Source organism: Neophocaena asiaeorientalis, unplaced genomic scaffold (genome assembly GCF_003031525.2).
Source record: "Neophocaena asiaeorientalis asiaeorientalis breed wild unplaced genomic scaffold, Neophocaena_asiaeorientalis_V1.1 scaffold40, whole genome shotgun sequence".
Lineage (NCBI taxonomy): Eukaryota > Metazoa > Chordata > Mammalia > Artiodactyla > Phocoenidae > Neophocaena > Neophocaena asiaeorientalis.
In genome coordinates this window covers 1,420,455-1,438,882 of record NW_020185335.1, presented here as the reverse complement: position 1 = coordinate 1,438,882, position 18,428 = coordinate 1,420,455, and the positions used below count along the sequence as shown (strand labels likewise).

At 50.9% G+C, this 18,428-nt stretch overlaps 1 protein-coding gene across 1 annotated transcript; it reads left to right on the top strand.

Moving 5' to 3' along the window:
• Positions 1-114: 114 nt before the first annotated feature.
• On the top strand, positions 115-17,959 carry DHX38 (DEAH-box helicase 38). Its single transcript, XM_024735683.1, has 27 exons — positions 115-360; positions 2,379-2,720; positions 3,081-3,268; positions 3,938-4,042; positions 4,593-4,740; positions 4,884-5,002; positions 5,161-5,237; positions 5,687-5,842; positions 6,365-6,526; positions 6,737-6,844; positions 7,213-7,325; positions 8,792-8,929; positions 9,297-9,483; positions 9,629-9,814; positions 10,194-10,334; positions 10,668-10,778; positions 10,873-10,989; positions 11,155-11,262; positions 11,659-11,771; positions 12,488-12,696; positions 12,805-12,959; positions 13,362-13,517; positions 13,613-13,747; positions 13,938-14,063; positions 14,587-14,682; positions 16,095-16,216; positions 17,489-17,959. The coding sequence occupies exons 2-27, from the start codon at positions 2,398-2,400 to the stop codon at positions 17,571-17,573; spliced, it is 3,684 nt and encodes a 1,227-aa protein (XP_024591451.1). The 5' UTR covers positions 115-360; positions 2,379-2,397; the 3' UTR covers positions 17,574-17,959.
• The last annotated feature ends 469 nt before the right edge of the window (positions 17,960-18,428 follow it).

Sequence of the window (18,428 nt, the reverse complement as noted above, 5' to 3'; positions counted from 1 at the left end):
TTATAAATATGACCGATCTCTTTAACTTCTCCTTCCCACATTCCACCTAGAGGCGGGGCGTCGCCTCTTAGACTAAGCGTGATTGGTCGTCAGGAGACTCGGAAGTGCCTCTAATCAGAGCCGCAGAGAAAGACAGTCTAGCCTTGTAAGCGTTCTGTCCCGCACTAGGAACGGGCGTTTTTCGGGCTGCTCTCGATGGTATCTTTGGACGGATAGAGGGGGCCGCGCAAAGTCTTATGGGACAATAATGGCGGCTTTCAAGGTGTGGATATTGGCTCTTTGAGGCGGTCTGAGCGAGGAGTGGCTGCGCCAGCGCCCCAGAATCCGGGACAGAAGGTCCCGAGAGTCGGGCTTGGTGAGGTGAGTGTCCATTCTTCATTTCCGACCTTTTCTTCGCCAATCGTGGCGGCTCCAAGCGGCGGATATCGGCCCCTCGCTCAGGTTCGGGCCCAGGTTTGGAAAGTCTTGTCCCTGTCACCCAACTTGCGTTACTCACCTTAGGGATGCTGCCTAGGTCCTGCAAGACCGGCCTTTCTCCTTGCTCAGGTCAGATCCAGCTTCCTGGCCTGGCCTCGCAGAAGTCCAGGGATGCTGCCCGGGGGGTCACCCTGCTCACCTCATATTAGTCCACTCCCAGACGGACACCGAGCCCAGTAGGGCTCCTTTTGTCTTCCTCTTCTCTGTCACAGTGGTATCTCTACCAGGTGATATCTTTTACTAGAATGTCAGCTCCAAAAAGGTCGGGAGTTTTGTCTGATTTGTTCTCTTTATCTCTAATGCCCAGAACAGCGATCGGTTCACAGAAAGCACTCAGTAATTGTTGAATGAATGTATCCAGTTTTTTCTTCATTATTTTTCTTGTACCTTCTGTGGCTTCTTTGCCACTAATTATTCTTCACAAGCCAACACTTAGCTTCATATTTACTTTTCTCAGCTGTTAGTTGTCCTGTTTGTCAGACTCCTTTTCCTGTGCTGCTGGCATCTTTCTTTGTTGTCCCTAGAAATTTCTGGCTCCCTGTTTCCTTTAATCAGTTTAAACTCATTCATTCATTTATTCCTCAAACGTTTATTTTGCTAGGCACTGGGCAAAGCAGTCAACAAGACAGACAAGGTTCTCTCTCCTGCATAAAATGACATTCTAGAAGTATATTTTCTAGTTCAGACTACTGAGCAGAACATGTAAATCCTACCTTCCTGTTTAGATTTCCTCACATGAATACAGATGTCACCAATAGGTAGCTTTCCCTTTTCTCTTCTGCCTGATGGCATTTAAAAAAATGCAACTGTTGTTCATACTATATGTTCAGTCTGTTTAACAATATCCTTCTATAGAGCTGTATATGTTAATTAGAGCTGGGTGAAACATTCTGGATTCTGGTGGTGCCCTATCCCTTGACAGCTCTTTGCTTTACTGGCTTGTTGGAATGAGGGAAATTATTCAAGCACTCAGAATGGGATATGTTTGTAAGTAGATTGTGTATAGTGGGAGGTAAAGAGGAATTTGTCATAAGTTGAATGCCAGAAAATCCTACAGTTACCTACTTTTCAGAAATATCATTTACTAGCCTGGTGATTCTCATTATTATTATTTTTTTTTTGGTGAACTTGAATTGTTGCTAAATAGATTTCGACTGCTGTGAGAGAAGTGTTTTCTACAAAACACAATTCATTAAAGTATGGATCACATGGATGGTAGTCTTATACGTCAACAACTCTGCTATATCTGTAGTTTAAAGGAAGGGAGAGGATGAAGAACTTGTGTAAAAAAATGGTGAGGGACCCAAATCAATACCTTGGAGCACAGCAAGTGAAATAATGTAACAATGACATTTATGTAACTCTTTATGGTTACAGAGTGCTTTCACATACACTTTCATATTTGATTCTCACAATAACTCCATGGATTAGATAGAGCAAAAAGTACTTCCATTTTGCAGGTGTAGAAATTATGCCTAACCAAAGATTAAGTTATTTGCTTACAATCATGCAGGTAGAAAATGTCAAGAGCCTGGGTTCTAATTGAGGTTTCTGATTTAAAATCTAGTGGTGTTTTCCCTAAACTCCCTTTATAGATGCCATAATGCTCTAGTAAGTGTCTCTTAGTGAGGTCTGTTCTTGCCTGGTTGATACCCTCTTGGATCCTGGTGTGTGTGTGTGTATCTGTTTCTGACGTGAGTTGGGGTGGAAGTAGGAAGATCTTTTGAGATTGTCGATGACTTGATGGACAGGTCTTGGTAAGAGGTAACTAAAGGAATTCTGATCTCGAGGGGGAGGTCAACCCCCCAGAGATCCATATACCTACGGTTATTCTGGGATGTAGCAGAGCCAAGCCTTTTCCCTTCTTATGTCTGATATCAAATGGTTTGTTTTCCTTCCAGAGAAATCCCAGAGCCTGTCATGGAGGACACCAGCGAGGATTCCTCGATCCATCGATTGGAAGGCACTGATGTGGACTCCCAGGTTGGCGGTCTTATTTTCAAGACCAAAAGTGCATCTAGTGAGCAGCATGTCTTCAAGGCCCCTGCTCCCCGCCCTTCATTGCTGGGACTAGACTTGTTGGCTTCCCTGAAAAGGAGGGAGAGAGAGGAGAAGGATGATGGGGAGGACAAGAAGAAGTCCAGAATCTCTTCCTATAAGGACTGGGAAGAGAGCAAGGACGACCAGAAGGATGCTGAGGAGGAGGGCAGTGACCAGGCTGGACACAGTAGCCGGAAAGACAGGTAAGAGCCTTCGGGTGGACTGCCCCAAAGGGAATGAAAACGGAGGCCAGAAAATAGCATCTCATGTTTATCTCTCAGTTTTCTTGTTGGACATTTAGGACTTTATGATTTTACTGTGATTCTATAACATTGAGGCTAGATAAGAATTGGTATTTTTTTCAGATCTGGGGGAAGATTCAAAGGCACGTAAAGAGTAGATGATGGAGGTTAGAAGCGCTTACGGTTGTTGCCATATGCAAACCTGCTATACCAGGGAGATAAAGTGGAAAAGGCCAGGTCACATGTTTGGCCTGGCCAAAGGTTTGGGGCAGGTTTTTCTTCCATGGATAAGCCCTTTACCAGCTGCCCTCCCTGTTTCAGACATTATCGATCTGCTCGGGTAGAGACTCCATCCCATCCTGGTGGTGTGAGTGAAGAGTTTTGGGAACGCAGCCGGCAGAGAGAGCGGGAGTGGCGGGAACATGGTGTCTACGCCTCGTCCAAAGAAGAAAAGGATCGGAAGAAGGAGAGGTCGAGGGATCGAGACTGTGACCGCAAGAGAGACAGAGGTAAACTGCCCAGCAGAGTTCCTAGTGCCTGCTAAGCACCTGAATTAACATGTCGGCCTTTTTCCTGTTGTGGGAGTTTTTATAACACCCGTTAATTAGGGAACTCCGTTTTCATGTCAGCCTGGTTGGTTTTGACCCTGTTGGTATTGGGATTAGCAGGCAGTTTAAGAAAAGAGCTGTTACTTGCAACATAGCTGCTTTGCTTGAGTGTGTGGTCCTCATTTTATCCTGAAAATTGGTGATAAAGGTGAAAATGGGTAATATGTTTGAGAAATCAGTTGACACTAGTGTTGGTGAGAGAAAAGGGACGGTGCTGTGGATCAAAGCTAGACATAAAATCCAATACTGGCTTTCCTCAGTGTTGTTTGATTTCTGGAGCTTGTAGGCTTGTAACTATTAAATAACTATTCATTATAGACTTGTAACTGCTCTTTTTTGAATTCTTGCAGGAAAATAACTTACTGTGAGTTTGAAACTTTCTAGCCAGTAACTAACTTTTGCCCTTGAAAGAATGGGGATATGTGAGTTTCAGGGGCCCATGGATCGCATTAGAGCAGTGAGGTTGCACCTGTGAGTGAGTGGGGAGGCCTGTCCTTTCTCTAGGGTGAAGATGGGTGGAAGTTGGGATGGGACACCTGTTTTCTAAGCTCTGCCGGTGACTCCTCACAGATGAGCGGGATAGAAACAGGCACAGCAGCAGGTCGGAGCGAGATGGAGGGTCAGAGCGCAGCGGCAGAAGAAACGAACCTGAGAGCCCCCGACACCGGCCTAAAGGTAGTCTGAGCTGTTGCTTGTGGTTGTTTGTGAGAGCCAAGTGTATGAGAGGCAGGGTGAGTGACTCTCATCCTCAGTGGAACTGGGTTGGAATTCCTGATTTCACCATGAATTTCTGGGGATACTTGGTTCTGAGTCAGTTGATTCAGTTGGGAAGGCTGTGGACTTCTCTGTGGACACAGATATGCTCCCTTAACATGATTTGCCAGTTTGCTGAGTGGCCAGTTTTCTAAATGGTAGGAAAGAATAGGGAGCTGGGGGTGGGTAGGGTAGGGGCAGAAGAAGGTTTTAATACAAAGAAGTATGTACATTCAAGAGGGATATGCTTGCAGATATAAATTGGATATTCCTTAAAATGTTGTTATGAGCACAGATGAAAACTGGGACGTTAAAATTCAGATATCTTTAAAAGCTGTCAAAACCATCTTATCCATTGCAAATAGGTACAAAGTTTATAAATAGTAAAAGAAATTTGGTGAATTGACTTTCACCTAATGGCTCTATAGCCATGTCTTAGACGTTTCCTGTGGATGTGTCTTTTGTGGCCCAGATGCAGCCACCCCTTCAAGGTCTACCTGGGATGAGGAGGACAGTGGCTATGGCTCCTCCAAGCGCTCACAGTGGGAATCGCCCTCCCCAACACCTTCCTATCGGGATTCTGAGCGGAGTCATCGGCTGTCCAGTCGAGATAGGGACAGGTGACGTTCTGGGTGGTGCAGTCCAGGTTCTCTGGGTGGGCGGCACAGGGTGGGCGTGATTGGGGCTGGGAGGGCAGATGGTGGCTGGGGAACACATCTCAGCTTAGTGACTATTTAGTGAGGCTGGTTATACTGTTTCCCAGGTCTGTGAGGAGCAGGTACTCAGACGACACACCTCTGCCAACCCCATCCTACAAATACAATGAGTGGGCCGATGACAGGAGACACCTGGGGTCCACCCCACGTCTGTCCAGGGGCCGAGGTAAGGCAGGGTGGAAGTGGGAAGCAGGAAGCAGGGTCGCTTTTCCTGGTGGGGCTGGGCAAAGCCGGGCTGGGGCTGTGCTGCTTGGCAGGTCTGTGTGAGGCCACTGAGGATGAGCTGGGACCGTGCAGACTGACCTGCTACGTGTTCTCCCGCAGGGAGACGTGAGGATGGCGAAGAAGGAATTTCATTTGACACAGAAGAGGAGCGGCAGCAATGGGAGGATGACCAGAGGGTAAAAACTACACCTTTGAGGGATTGAATGAGGGGTGGTGGCCATCTGTCAGTGAGTGGGTGACCGGGGGTGTCTGAGCACAAGGGTCATGGGTTACACTGTAGTGGAACCGGACGTTGAGCCACGTTCAGTCTCGAAGCCATGGAATCTCTTTCCAGGCAAAGGCTCTGTGGTCAAACTTCTCACCAAATGCAGGTCAGACTTAACTTTTTCGGCTGTGTGCTGGTGCCATCGTGTGGTAAATGTAAGAAGTGCCGTCATGGTGGGCTGCGCTGTAAACTGTGCTTCTCCTCTAGGTGGCTCGTCTTACAGCCTCTCTTGTGTCTCTCCCGAGGATTGCTCTGCTGCACCAGTGACTTCTTACCAAACACGTCCTCCCCTTCTGGCCACGTCCTGCACAGAAACTCGATCTGCGCCTTGTTCTGATTGCTTTGTCTCTTGTGCCGCAGCAAGCGGACCGGGATTGGTACATGATGGATGAGGGATATGATGAGTTCCACAACCCCCTGGCCTACTCCTCTGAGGACTACGTGAGGAGGCGGGAGCAGCACCTGCACAAACAGAAGCAGAAGCGCATTTCGGCTCAGCGGAGGCAGATCAATGAGGTGAGGCTGCCCACAGCAGGTGGAGCAGATTCAGCTGGAGAAGCGGCAGGTCACACGCACCTGCCGACGGCACAGCTTGTCTCCCCGCTGCTGACGTCACAGACTTAGCGATTCCTCTGGAGGCAGAGGGGTGGGCAGGGAGCTTATCAGTAACTTAAGAAAAACCCAACCCAAATCGTGACTTCCGTCTTCTGCAGTAGTTCCTGGAGGGGTGCTGTTGATGGGAACTGGGGGGTCAGGCCCCGGCTCTGTGGTGTGTCCTTTGTGTCTCTCAGCGGGGCCAGGGGCAGTCACCGTTTGTGTATCCATATAAGGTTCTGCCTCAGATACGACGGGTTGCTTCTGGGAAGAGTACTGCAGGTGGTTTGGGATCAGCGATTCTTCTGTCTAAGGAGCTGCAGGGTAGAGAGGCCCGTGACATCTCTGCAGCCCCTGTGGCCCCTCTGTGTGGCCTCACCTGGGACCTTTCAGGACGGCCTTGCAGTTGCAGTCTTAGCGTGGCCTCCCGTTGTGTCCTCACAGGATAACGAACGCTGGGAGACCAACCGCATGCTCACCAGCGGGGTGGTGCATCGGCTGGAGGTGGACGACGACTTTGAAGAGGACAGTGCAGCCAAGGTCCATCTGATGGTGCATAACCTGGTGCCTCCCTTTCTGGACGGGCGCATCGTCTTCACCAAGCAGGTGAGGGTCCTCTGTTGTCAGAGAGAAGAACGCTCAAGAGAAGCCTGAAATGGGAAAAGAAAGAAAGAGAAAGGAAAGGAGAGGAAAAAAGCCCCATCACGATAGGGGTAGGGTAGCAACCCTTCGTTTACCAGGGCCAGTACGAAGTGGACCTTTGTGTTGAGTTTAATGGTCAGCGCAGAATTTCTCTTTTTCCTCAACCTCCTGCAGCCAGAGCCTGTGATTCCAGTCAAGGACGCCACTTCTGACCTGGCCATTATCGCTAGAAAAGGCAGTCAAACAGTGCGGAAGCACAGGGAGCAAAAGGAACGCAAAAAGGTTGGTTTCTCGTCTTCTAGGGCCAGAGAGTATCTGCCTATTTTTTTGTTTTTTTTTCTTTTTTTTAAAGATCACGTTCCACCTCACAGGTAGGGTTTCTATTGGCAGTTAGAGGAAACTCATTGAGCAAGAAACAGCCCTTGTGGGAGGGTATTGCATTCCTCCTCCAGGGCCTCAGTTAAGATAATCCGGGGCCTGGTGTCTCAGGAGCTTCAGACATAAGATTGGGAGGCACGGCTCGGTGCCACTGCTACCTTGTGGGAATCTACTGCCTGCTAGATGAAGCCTGTTGTCAGATGGGATTGATTTTCCGTGGACTGCAGTTGTGTCACGGGATGGAGCAGATTGACTTTTTGTGTCTTTTTCAGGCTCAACACAAACACTGGGAATTGGCTGGAACCAAACTGGGAGATATAATGGGTGTCAAGAAAGAGGAAGAGCCGGATAAAGCTCTGACAGAGGACGGTAAAGTGGACTACAGGTAGGAGTCTCGCCAGCAGCAGGTGTCTCTGAAGATGGGGCCTCAAGGGGTCTGATAGGATTCGTCACTCACCAATAGGAAAATGATGTCATTTTGGGTCTCTGGTCCCTTCCTCCTGGTCTTTTCGACTTTTCTGAGATAACATTCCTACTGTCGCCCCTGATACTGCAGGAGCTTCTTCTGTGCCAGGCAGCACCACAGAACTCACAGATATTCAGTCATTGGATTCTCATGACAGTCCCATGGGACAGGTGTAATCTTTCCCATTTTTCATGCGAGGAGGATGAGGTCCAGGGAGGTTAAGTAACTTGTTTGAGGTTACCCAGCTAGAAATGGTGGAGTGCGGATCACACCCAGACAGTCTAGTTTCAGAGCCCACACTCTTAGCCACTCTGCCAGAGTGCCTTTCAGATGCTCAGTGTGAGAAAGTGTGCTTTGCACCCTTAGATTTTAGTTCAATCTAAGGAAGAAGTATTTTAAATAGAGGTTTGAGAATAGAAAGGATTGTCTTCTCAGGTAGTGACTTCCCCATTCATAGAGGTATTTAAGCAGATGTTGGATAACTGCTTATTGGGCTTTCCTCATTGTGTAGGTGGCTGAACTCAAATGTCCCTTCTGAATCTCATTGAACACTCTGAAATCCTACAAAATTGTCATCTGAGTTAATAATTCTCTATAACCCTGTGAGAAGTGAGAAGTTGGTGCTATTGATCAGCCCTTGTTAGTTTCTAGTTAATTTAATCCCATAGGTGTTAATTGTTAGCTGACCCGGAGTGACTGGGATGTTAGAAACAGGAAGCTTGACAGAGCCTGGGCTCAAATCTGATGGAGGAAAAGTCTCTTGGGGAAGGGATGGGTGGAGACTGTAGACTAATGTAGGTAAGGTAGGACTGGTACCTTTTTCGCTCTGCAGCCTGGGGATGTACGTGTGTCGGATACTTGAGCGCTTTCAGTGGAAGCTGTAGGTAAACGTCAAGTGGGATTGTTCTCACAGTTCTTTAAAAATAAAGCCTTGTGGACTCTGCTGTCCCACCAAGAGGTGGGAGGGAGTCTGACCTTGGTCCTGACTGTAACCACAACTCCTCCTTTCAGCCTGTTAAGTGTGGTGCTGACATTGCCCAGGGTTGTTCCATATAAGGTGATGACCTGTGGATTTCAGCTCCTCTTCCGGCTGAAGTCTCTCAGGGCAGAGGATTTGCCACTCGCTGATCTGTAGCTCCTCTGAGCCCTCTGCAGCTGTGTGTCCTGGGGGCGATGAACAGGTTTTGGATGATGGATTCTCAGACAGCAGTCTGGTCCCTTAGGACAGAGGAGATGAGCAGCACCTCGCAGCTGTGGCGTCTCAAAGATTTACTGCATATTTGAAGCAGTGCTCACTTCCGGGTGTAGGAAGCAGGGCAGTAACCCAGTCAGGAGAGAAGATGTGGGAAGCCGTGCAGGGCGCTTAGGCTGCTGTGCGTTCTCAGGACAGAGCAGAAGTTTGCAGACCACATGAAGAAAAAGAGCGAAGCCAGCAGTGAATTCGCAAAGAAGAAGTCTATCCTGGAGCAGAGGCAGTACCTGCCCATCTTTGCTGTGCAGCAGGAACTGCTCACGATTATCAGGTAACTGTGTCCACGCCGGGTCGGGATTCCACTGTTGAATCAGGTGTCCCGTTTTCTCCTGTGTGTACTCTGCAGCTCTTTTTCTTTTGGGTGTGACATCTGGTGGAGAAGGGAAAGGATTTTTTCCCCTCACTTGGGTGCGCTGGGCTACCCTGCTTGAAGTAAGCAAGATGGCATCGTTTTGTTTTAGTTCATTTGTTTAAACCATACTGTCTTCCAGACTTTTTAGAGGGTGTTTCAGTATAAGACCGTTTTCCCAGGGAAATCCTCCTCCCTGTGCAGGCATGCTCCTTGGATAGCTACAGGTGGGGGTAGGAGGTGGCCTTCCGCTCGGGCTGATTCACCCTTTATCTTCTCTTCCTTGCAGAGATAATAGCATCGTGATCGTGGTTGGGGAGACAGGGAGTGGTAAGACCACTCAGCTGACCCAGTACCTGCATGAAGACGGTTACACGGACTATGGGATGATCGGGTGCACCCAGCCCCGCCGTGTGGCTGCCATGTCGGTGGCCAAGAGAGTCAGTGAAGAGATGGGGGGCAACCTTGGTGAGGAGGTGAGTGGGCGCAAGCGCTGAGCTGTGTAGTTCTTGCCCGGTAGCTTCTGTCATTTGGGCTGATCTGCTGAGGCCTGGACCCAGCTCGGGGTGTGCAAGGGCGACTGGGCGCCCAGAGCTTCTGAGCGGTCTCTCTGGCCTCCAGGTGGGTTATGCCATCCGTTTCGAAGACTGCACTTCAGAAAGCACCTTGATCAAGTACATGACTGATGGAATCCTGCTGCGAGAGTCCCTCCGGGAAGCGGACCTGGATCACTACAGCGCCATCATCATGGATGAGGCCCACGAGCGCTCCCTCAACACCGACGTGCTCTTTGGGCTGCTCCGGGAGGTGAGGGCTGCGGGTCCAGCCTCTGTGCCTGTGGGGCTTGGACCACCGCCCTGCCAGGAGTTAGTGACGAGGCACTCCAGGCGGGCTGGGGTCTAGCCTGGGGAAGCTGAGGGGGTCTTTGACAGGCCGAGTTGCCCCTGAGGCCCTTGGCTGCGGGGTTCAGAGCTGGTGGTGGTTTACTCTGTTCTTGCTCAGCTGAGTGACTCGTGGTTCTCCTGGCTGTGGCTCCACGGATTCAGTTCAGGATTGTCATGAATCTAATGAGCCATCCGTCAGCTTTGACTTCTGTTTCATTTGGTAGTGATGCCGATGAGACTGGAGGGCAGAAGCCAAGGGTCCCAAAACTGTGGGGAAGCCTCTGACTGACTTCTTCTTTTAGGTGGTGGCTCGGCGCTCAGACCTGAAGCTCATCGTCACATCGGCCACCATGGACGCAGAGAAATTTGCTTCCTTTTTTGGGAATGTCCCCATCTTCCACATCCCTGGTCGTACCTTCCCTGTTGACATCCTCTTCAGCAAGGTACTGAGGCCCTGTTTTGGAACTGCCCTGACCCTTGATGAGGAGGTGGTTGGGGGATGTGGAGTGGCACACTGAGTCTGGAGAGGTTTTGTGGGGACCCTGGGAGCCTGGGGCTATAGGGCTTGGAGGCGAAGGACTGCACTCTGGGGAGATTTCGCTTGGTTGTTTCTTTGGAGTGGACGTGCAGGGCTCAGGGAGGGCCATCAGGCCTGTCTGCAGGTGCGGCAGCCCTGAGAGTTCATCGGCTCTAGCCCCTGACCAGAACTGGGTCACCAGTTCCCAGTGGGGGCTTGGCCTGCATTCCCTCTCACGGTGTCCCTCACTGGTTTGCAGACCCCCCAGGAGGATTATGTGGAGGCCGCAGTGAAGCAGTCTCTGCAGGTGCATCTGTCGGGGGCCCCCGGGGACATCCTTATCTTCATGCCTGGCCAAGAGGACATCGAGGTGCGTGCCTCGGTCATGACTGGGATGAACGGGTGTGTCCTTCGTGTGAGAACTGGGGGATCTGGTGTCTCACAGCTCCTCTCTGTGCCCTCAGGTGACCTCAGACCAGATTGTGGAGCATCTGGAAGAACTGGAGAACGCGCCCGCCTTGGCTGTGCTGCCCATCTATTCCCAGCTGCCTTCTGACCTCCAGGCCAAAATCTTCCAGAAGGTGAGATGGGTCCCCACCTTGGGATTCCCCCAGACTCCCCCAAAGGAGGGCAAGGGGGAGGGTGTTACTTTTCTGGCATGGGTGGGGTGTACTTTTCTCCTTGTGGGGTTTTTCCTACCTGAAGGCCTACAGCCTTCCCTCCATGAGTGTCCTGTCCGGCTCCAGGCTCCGGATGGCGTTCGGAAGTGTATTGTTGCCACCAACATTGCTGAGACCTCTCTGACTGTCGATGGCATCATGTTTGTTATCGATTCTGGTTATTGTAAATTGAAGGTAAGAGGAGACAGGCACCGGGGCCCTGGGCCTTCACCCAAAGCTAACTCAGCCAAGGGGGTGGGAAGGCAGGCCCTGGGTCCTTGGCCCTCACACGACGATTGCTCATGGAAGTGGTGGTGGTGTTTATTGAGTGCTGGTTTTGCCGTGTGCTTGATTCATTCCATCCTTGTGATAACTCGAGGTAGACACATAGCTTACATAGCTCGATAGAGATTGCGGAGCTGGTGTTTAGGGGAAATTTCTTGAGGTTCCTGGTTCCGAAAGATGGCTGCTTACATCGCTAAGACACTTCATTCTGTGATGTGTAGCAACCAGGGTTTGTCTTTGTCTCAAGCCTGCCTCCCTTTTTCCCCTCACTCTGTCCTTAGTCAGGTCTTTGCTGTCCCCTCCTAGGTCTTCAACCCCAGGATTGGCATGGATGCTCTGCAGATCTACCCCATCAGCCAGGCCAATGCCAACCAGAGGTCGGGGCGAGCCGGCAGGACGGGCCCAGGTCAGTGTTTCAGGTAGGAGCCCTGTGCTAGCCTGCTTTCTGGGGTGGAGCCCCAGCTGGGGTGGGAAGGCTTGGACTGTGATCCTGCAGAGAGGTGATCCCTGAGGCTGGGAACCAATGGTGGGGCAGCGCTTGTTGGTCCTCTCATCACATGCTGCTGAGTGGAAGAAGCTGCCTTCCCAGGCAGCCCTGGCGTCTGAGCGGCCTTGGGTTTTAGGAGGACCTGTGCTGAAGGTGTCTGCAGCGGATGACCAGTGATTACAGTGTGCCTCCTCCCAGAAGACAAATGTGAACAAATTTCAGCACCGGTTCTTTTTTGCCTCCTCCAATTACTCTCTCTCTCTTTTTTGTTCCGATTTGTAAAAATAATGTATTAACCATAGAAATTCAGAAAATCTAGAAAAATATAAAGAAAAAAACCCCCAGCCATAATTCTAGTCCCAGGCTCACTGGTTCCAGAAATGAAACAAGTACATAGGCGACTCCAGCAGAATGGTGAATTGTCAGGACTGAGCTTTGAGTAGTGGAGATTCGTGATTGTAAGGGAAAGGGGGAGGTGGGGGGAAGAAATGAGGACTTCTCCTCCTTACCCGTGGCTTTCATCTGCACTGCCTCTTCTGGGTGCACAAGCCCAGTGTTGGTCCCTGTGTAGACAGCCGGGCATATTTGAGGGGCTCAGCCGGGCAGCATGGTGGGAAGTGCGGCAGGACTGCGTCTTCTCCCCCACAGGCTCTACACCCAGAGCGCCTACAAGAATGAGCTCTTGACCACCACGGTGCCCGAGATCCAGCGGACCAACCTGGCCAACGTGGTGCTGCTGCTCAAGTCCCTGGGGGTGCAGGACCTGCTGCAGTTCCACTTCATGGACCCGCCCCCGGAGGACAACATGCTCAACTCCATGTATCAGCTCTGGATCCTCGGGGCCCTGGACAACACAGGTGCTGTGGCCCCGGGAGCCGGGCAGGGCCCCGTGGGCTCTGGCGCCTGGGTTCTCCCTCTTATGGCACTGTGTCCACTGACCGTGCGGATTTGCTCCTCTCTCCCAGGCGGTCTGACCTCGACCGGGCGGCTGATGGTGGAGTTCCCGCTGGACCCGGCCCTGTCCAAGATGCTCATCGTGTCCTGTGACATGGGCTGCAGCTCCGAGATCCTGCTCATCGTCTCCATGCTCTCGGTCCCAGCCATCTTCTACAGGCCCAAGGTGGGAGATGCTGTCCGGCTCCTCTCCTCCCAGGGATCTCGGGAGGTTATGGGCTCAGGGAAGGTTGAGAGAGGGGAGTAGTTTCTCTCTGTGTTGTTAAGACAGAGTGGAGGGACGGGCAGGAATCAGTTTCCAGAGTGGTTTTGCTGTTTTATGTTAAGCAGGTTGGGGTAGGGGAAGGGGTGGGCAAGATCCATGGTTCTCAGGGAGTGTTTTGCAGTTTTTTCTAGGATGGCTGTGCCTGAGCCCTCACATTTTAGAATAAATATTTTGTTGTAAACTAATTTATTTTTCCTATATTGTCAGGGCACTACGTTGATGTGTTTTTAGTTGTGGTGAGGGTAGATGATAGTGTGAGATAGCTCTTCTCATTGGACCTGGACTTCCCTTTTTCCTTCCTAGGGCCGAGAGGAGGAGAGCGACCAAATCCGGGAGAAGTTCGCAGTCCCTGAGAGTGACCATCTGACCTACCTGAATGTCTACCTGCAGTGGAAGAACAACAGTTACTCTACCATCTGGTGTAACGATCATTTCATCCATGCCAAGGCCATGCGGAAGGTGGGGGCAGTGGCCGAGACAAGCAGCACGTTGGGAGGAGGGTTGGGATGCAGGGAAGGAGGGCTCCATCCTTGTCTACCTGTGTCCTGCTCTAGGTCCGGGAGGTGCGGGCTCAGCTCAAGGACATCATGGTGCAGCAGCGGATGAGCCTGGCCTCGTGTGGCACCGACTGGGACATTGTCAGGAAGTGTATCTGTGCTGCCTATTTCCACCAGGCAGCCAAGCTCAAGGTGAGCCTAGTAGGGCTATGGCCCCTCTGGGCCTGATACTTCTTTCGAGGGCAGAGGTCTCGTGTCTCATTGTACAGCCCTGCAGATCTGGGCTTCCCCCAAAAGCCTGTGTCAAGACAGTACTGGACTGGGTAGTGGCCCAGATGTGCAGTGTTTTGCAATGTAGCCACCTGTTGCATCTCTTCCGTAGGGAATCGGGGAGTATGTGAATATCCGGACAGGCATGCCCTGCCACCTGCACCCCACCAGCTCCCTCTTTGGAATGGGCTACACCCCAGACTACATTGTGTATCACGAGTTGGTCATGACCACCAAGGTGAGTCTTTTCCAAGGCAGCCTGTATGACTGTAGGCCCACTTGGCTGGGCCAGGCCTTTGTAATAACCCTTTGCCGCCTTCTGGGATGGGTTTTGAGCTTGGGAGGCTTAAGGCCACATGCTTGCAGGGAAATTGAAGTTGGTTTTCACTTGGGGGTTTGGGGAAGTTTATAAGGATACACAGTTAACCTCTAGATTCCAGTGGCCTCGGCTGTGCCAGCAGGATTGTCTCCTACTTGCTGCCGCGGACAAGCAAGCCCTTTTGGTGTTGTTAGAAGGGTTTTCTGAGGGGCTGGGCCTTTTCTGTTGGACAATAGGGGCCTTTTTCTCAAGCGTGGAGGAATTTGGATGGGAGAAGGGATTAGAATCCCAGTGTCTGCGGCTTTCCCTCGCCTTTTTCAGCCTCACAGGGCTAGGGGTAGGCCCTTCCCATTCAGCTCCTAATTGTGGAACTGCTCTGGGAGGGACAGCTCAAAGCATTAGTCCTTCTGTGACCACCGCTTTGTGGCCCTTCTGCCTGCAGGAGTACATGCAGTGTGTGACTGCTGTGGACGGAGAGTGGCTGGCAGAGCTGGGCCCCATGTTCTACAGCGTGAAACAGGCAGGAAAGTCTCGGCAGGTAAGGATCCTGTGCTTTTCTATGGAGGATCTGTTTGTCTCTGGGATCCGCTTTCCCCTCAGCCTGGTATTAAAGACACATCGTCATCTGGCTTCCCTTCACTTCTCTGTCAAACATAAAAGTTGTGATCTAGGCAGGTTAGTCTGTCTGATCTCCCCCGCACCCACTCCATTTGCTTGGTCTGCTGAGCCTTAAAAAAAACAAATTATTGAAAAGTCCAAATACTCATAAAAGTGGACAGAAACAGTATAATGAGCCACGAGTTCCTCACTTAGCTTCCATAATTATCAACATTCTGCCCAACCTTGTTTCTTATTCCCACCCCGCTCCATACATATTGGTTTTTCCTGGAATATTTTAAAGCATACCTCAGACATTATATTTTTTCACCCATAAACACTTGAATATGTGCCTCTAAAAGGACTTTCAAAAATTAAAACATAACCTCCATGCAAATCTTACTCAACAGAATTAATCCTTAATGTTCCTAAAGTCTCCACTTCTTATTCATGTTTCCTTTTTTATTCCAAAGATAATTTTTTATAATTGATTTGCTTGAATTTGGATCCAGGCGTTGAAATTTGTCATTATATATATTAAGTCTTTTATTCTGGAATAAGCTCTGCCCCGACTCATTTTTTATGGCATTGACTTATCGGAGAAAACAGGTTGGTCATCTGTAGAATGTTCCACGTTCTCTTTTGAGCTGATTGCTTCCTCAACATATTTAACTTTTGCCTCTATCCCATGTGCTTTTTGTAAGCTAGTCATTAATCTAAAGCCTTGGTTAGATTCAGATTCAGCTGTTTCGGGTAAGGATGCATAAGTGCATGTGGTGCTGTGAACCTCCTTTTAGATCCAGTCAGGAGGCACATAAGGTCTGGTGGTGCCACTTTTGAAGACACTAGGATTGCTCAGTGGTCCCACCTGACCCTCCGTTATAAATTCTCTCCCTACTTCTCGGTCTCCTGACAGTCTTGGTGTCCACTGGTGGCTCCCGGCTGGAGGCGGGGCTGCAGAATGTTGTGGACTTTAGCTTCCCCCCTTCTCAGCATAGTCCTCCCCACACCGGGCCCGCACACATCTTCCTGTGTCCGTCCTCTCCAGCCAGATGTCATGCCTTCTCTGTTTCCTGTACTTCCTGGCATGGTTATGAACTTGGTTAGAGCATGTAAGCACTTAGCAAATTGAGTGGAGGGCTGAGGCATGACAGGGTGAGGACTCAATCATCCAATGTCTGTCTTGGATCAGTGAGCAAAGCAGGCCTCAGTGCTGGGGCAGGGAGCTGTGTGTCCCTGCCTTTGGGAGCTGGCAAGGTCTACCAGCACCTGGCTTGCAGCAGGGAGATGGGTGCAGGCCGGCCCTCCTCACCCGCCAATCCCCAGTGACCCCAGTACCTCTCCCTTCTCTAGGAGAACCGCCGACGGGCCAAAGAGGAAGCCTCTGCCATGGAGGAGGAGATGGCACTGGCCGAGGAGCAGCTGCGGGCCCGGCGGCAGGAGCAGGAAAAGCGCAGCCCCCTGGGTAGTGTCAGGTGAGCTGTGGTCTCGGGACTCTTGTCCTGATGGAGCCCACCAGCTGGACTGACCAGGCCCTGAGGCAGGGTCACGATTTAAGAGAAGTTAAATGTGCAGAGGTGAATTGGTGACGAGTTGACTGTGGTCACGTGGAGACGGGAGGGGTTTTGGACATACTTTCAAGGAGTGGTGATACAGCTGCAACTCCTGGTCGTTGTTTGTTATGTTGTGATGGGGCCCAAGGTGGGCTGGAGCGGCAGAGTAGGTCTCAGAGCTTTACCAACAGGCTAGGGCTTGGACATCACAGTGGAGAGGCAAGGCCAGGAGAGCCTTGGGCACCTGCGTCTGCCCTGGTGCCTGGAGTTAGACCGCACAGGTGAAGGGCATAGTCCCTGCAAGACTGCCCTCACCTCAGTCACCACCTGCAAGTTGGGGGGTACCCAGGGTCACCCTCATTTCTCACCAACTTGTTACAAATTTGGGGATCCCCATGGACTCCCTCAGGTTTGATAATTTGCTAGAATACCTCGCAGAACTCAGGAAAGTACTATACATATTACAGTTTTATTATAGCAAAAGGACACAGAACCAGCCAAAGGGAGAGATGTATAAAGTGAGGTCTGAGAGGGTCTTAGATGTGAAGTCTTCCATTGTCCTTGGGGTCATGTTGCCCTACTGGCACATTACACAGAGTATTGTCACCAGGGAAGCTCACCCGAGCTTTGGTGCCCAGAGTTTTATTGGGCAGGACCCATGTGTTGACTTAGTCTCCAATCCCTTTTCCCTCCCCAGAGTCTGGGCTAATAGCACGAGGCTCAACGCACAGCCCTCTAATCACAGGTTGGTTTTTCTGGCAGGGCAGCCACCATCCTGAGTCATCTCATTTGCATAAACTATCAGATGTGGTCCACCGTGAATAACAGAGACACTCCAGTCCCTTGGGAAATTCCAAGGGTCTAGAGATACTTCCAGGAACTGGGGACAAAGCCCAGCCACAGCTCGAGTGGCGGCCTGGTGAGGTGGAGGGAAGACTCCCTTCATAGCTCACCTAGGGGATATGAATGGAATTGTTAAAAAATCTCATAACGTGCCTCAGTGGATATAAGAAAGAGGTGCTATCTCCTTCTGCTCCCGATCACACATAGGGAAGGCGAGGGGAGTGGAAGTGTGCCAGGGGCGGAGACCCTGCAGCCCCAAAGCCTGCTCACACCTCAGGCTCCTCGTCCTCCTGTGTGTCCTGGCCGGAGTGAGCAGCAGTGCGATTCCTAACCCCTCTTCTGTGTCTCCAGGTCTACAAAGATCTACACCCCAGGTCGGAAAGAGCAAGGGGAACCCATGACCCCTCGCCGCACACCAGCCCGCTTTGGGCTCTGAGCTGATGCTGTCCCTGAAGAGGAGGGGGGCCAGGTGTTGAGTCATGAGCCCCGTGGCTGGAGCACCCAGGCCTGCCGACAAAACCGTTTCATCTGTGTGCTTTCATTTGTGTACATCATGGCCCTGGGGGCACCTGTTGCGGCCAGGCTCTGCCATGGAGGAGGTGGGAGTTTCTCGGTGCAGACGTGGGGCCGCAGAGCAGCTGCCAGGACCACGAGAGGTGGCCGGACCCACCGTATTCAAATAAACTGTCCCCGGGACACTTGGTGTATGAATGACACAGCTGTGACTCTGTTTTTTAAAATTCTTGTGTAAAACAGCACAATAGACCTAGGGGGAATTATAATTTGGTTATAATTCGGGATTTGGAAATAAATTTATTGTTTGTAAAATGTTATTGTATTTCTGACTCTTCTTTTCCCCTGACTGCCCTAAATCACACATTAGAGAACAGGCAGAACGCTGACTTTCCTTGGATGGATCCTTCTAGAACCTTAGCTCGCCCTTATTTCTGTTCTCCAGGCAGTGCCTCTTAGAGGAGGGGTTGATGGGGTGGGACTCAGCTGACAGGGAAGGAGAATGGCCTGGGGCACCAGCACCTGGCAGGGCTGGGGCAAGGCGGCCACGGTGGCCAGGAAGTGGGAGGAAGGTGAGCAGCCGCGCACCCTCTGTCCTTTCCCATGGGCGGGTTGGCTGCTCTATTGCTCAGAATGGCCGAAGTTTCTTCCGTTATGTGTTGTGTATTCATGGAAAATAGTGTAAAATGTTGCTTATCGGTTTTCACGTAGAAGACGATGCTTACGCTAGAATCACGAGTCTTTTCTGTTGTTAAGCAGCCTCAGCGGTGTGCTGAGG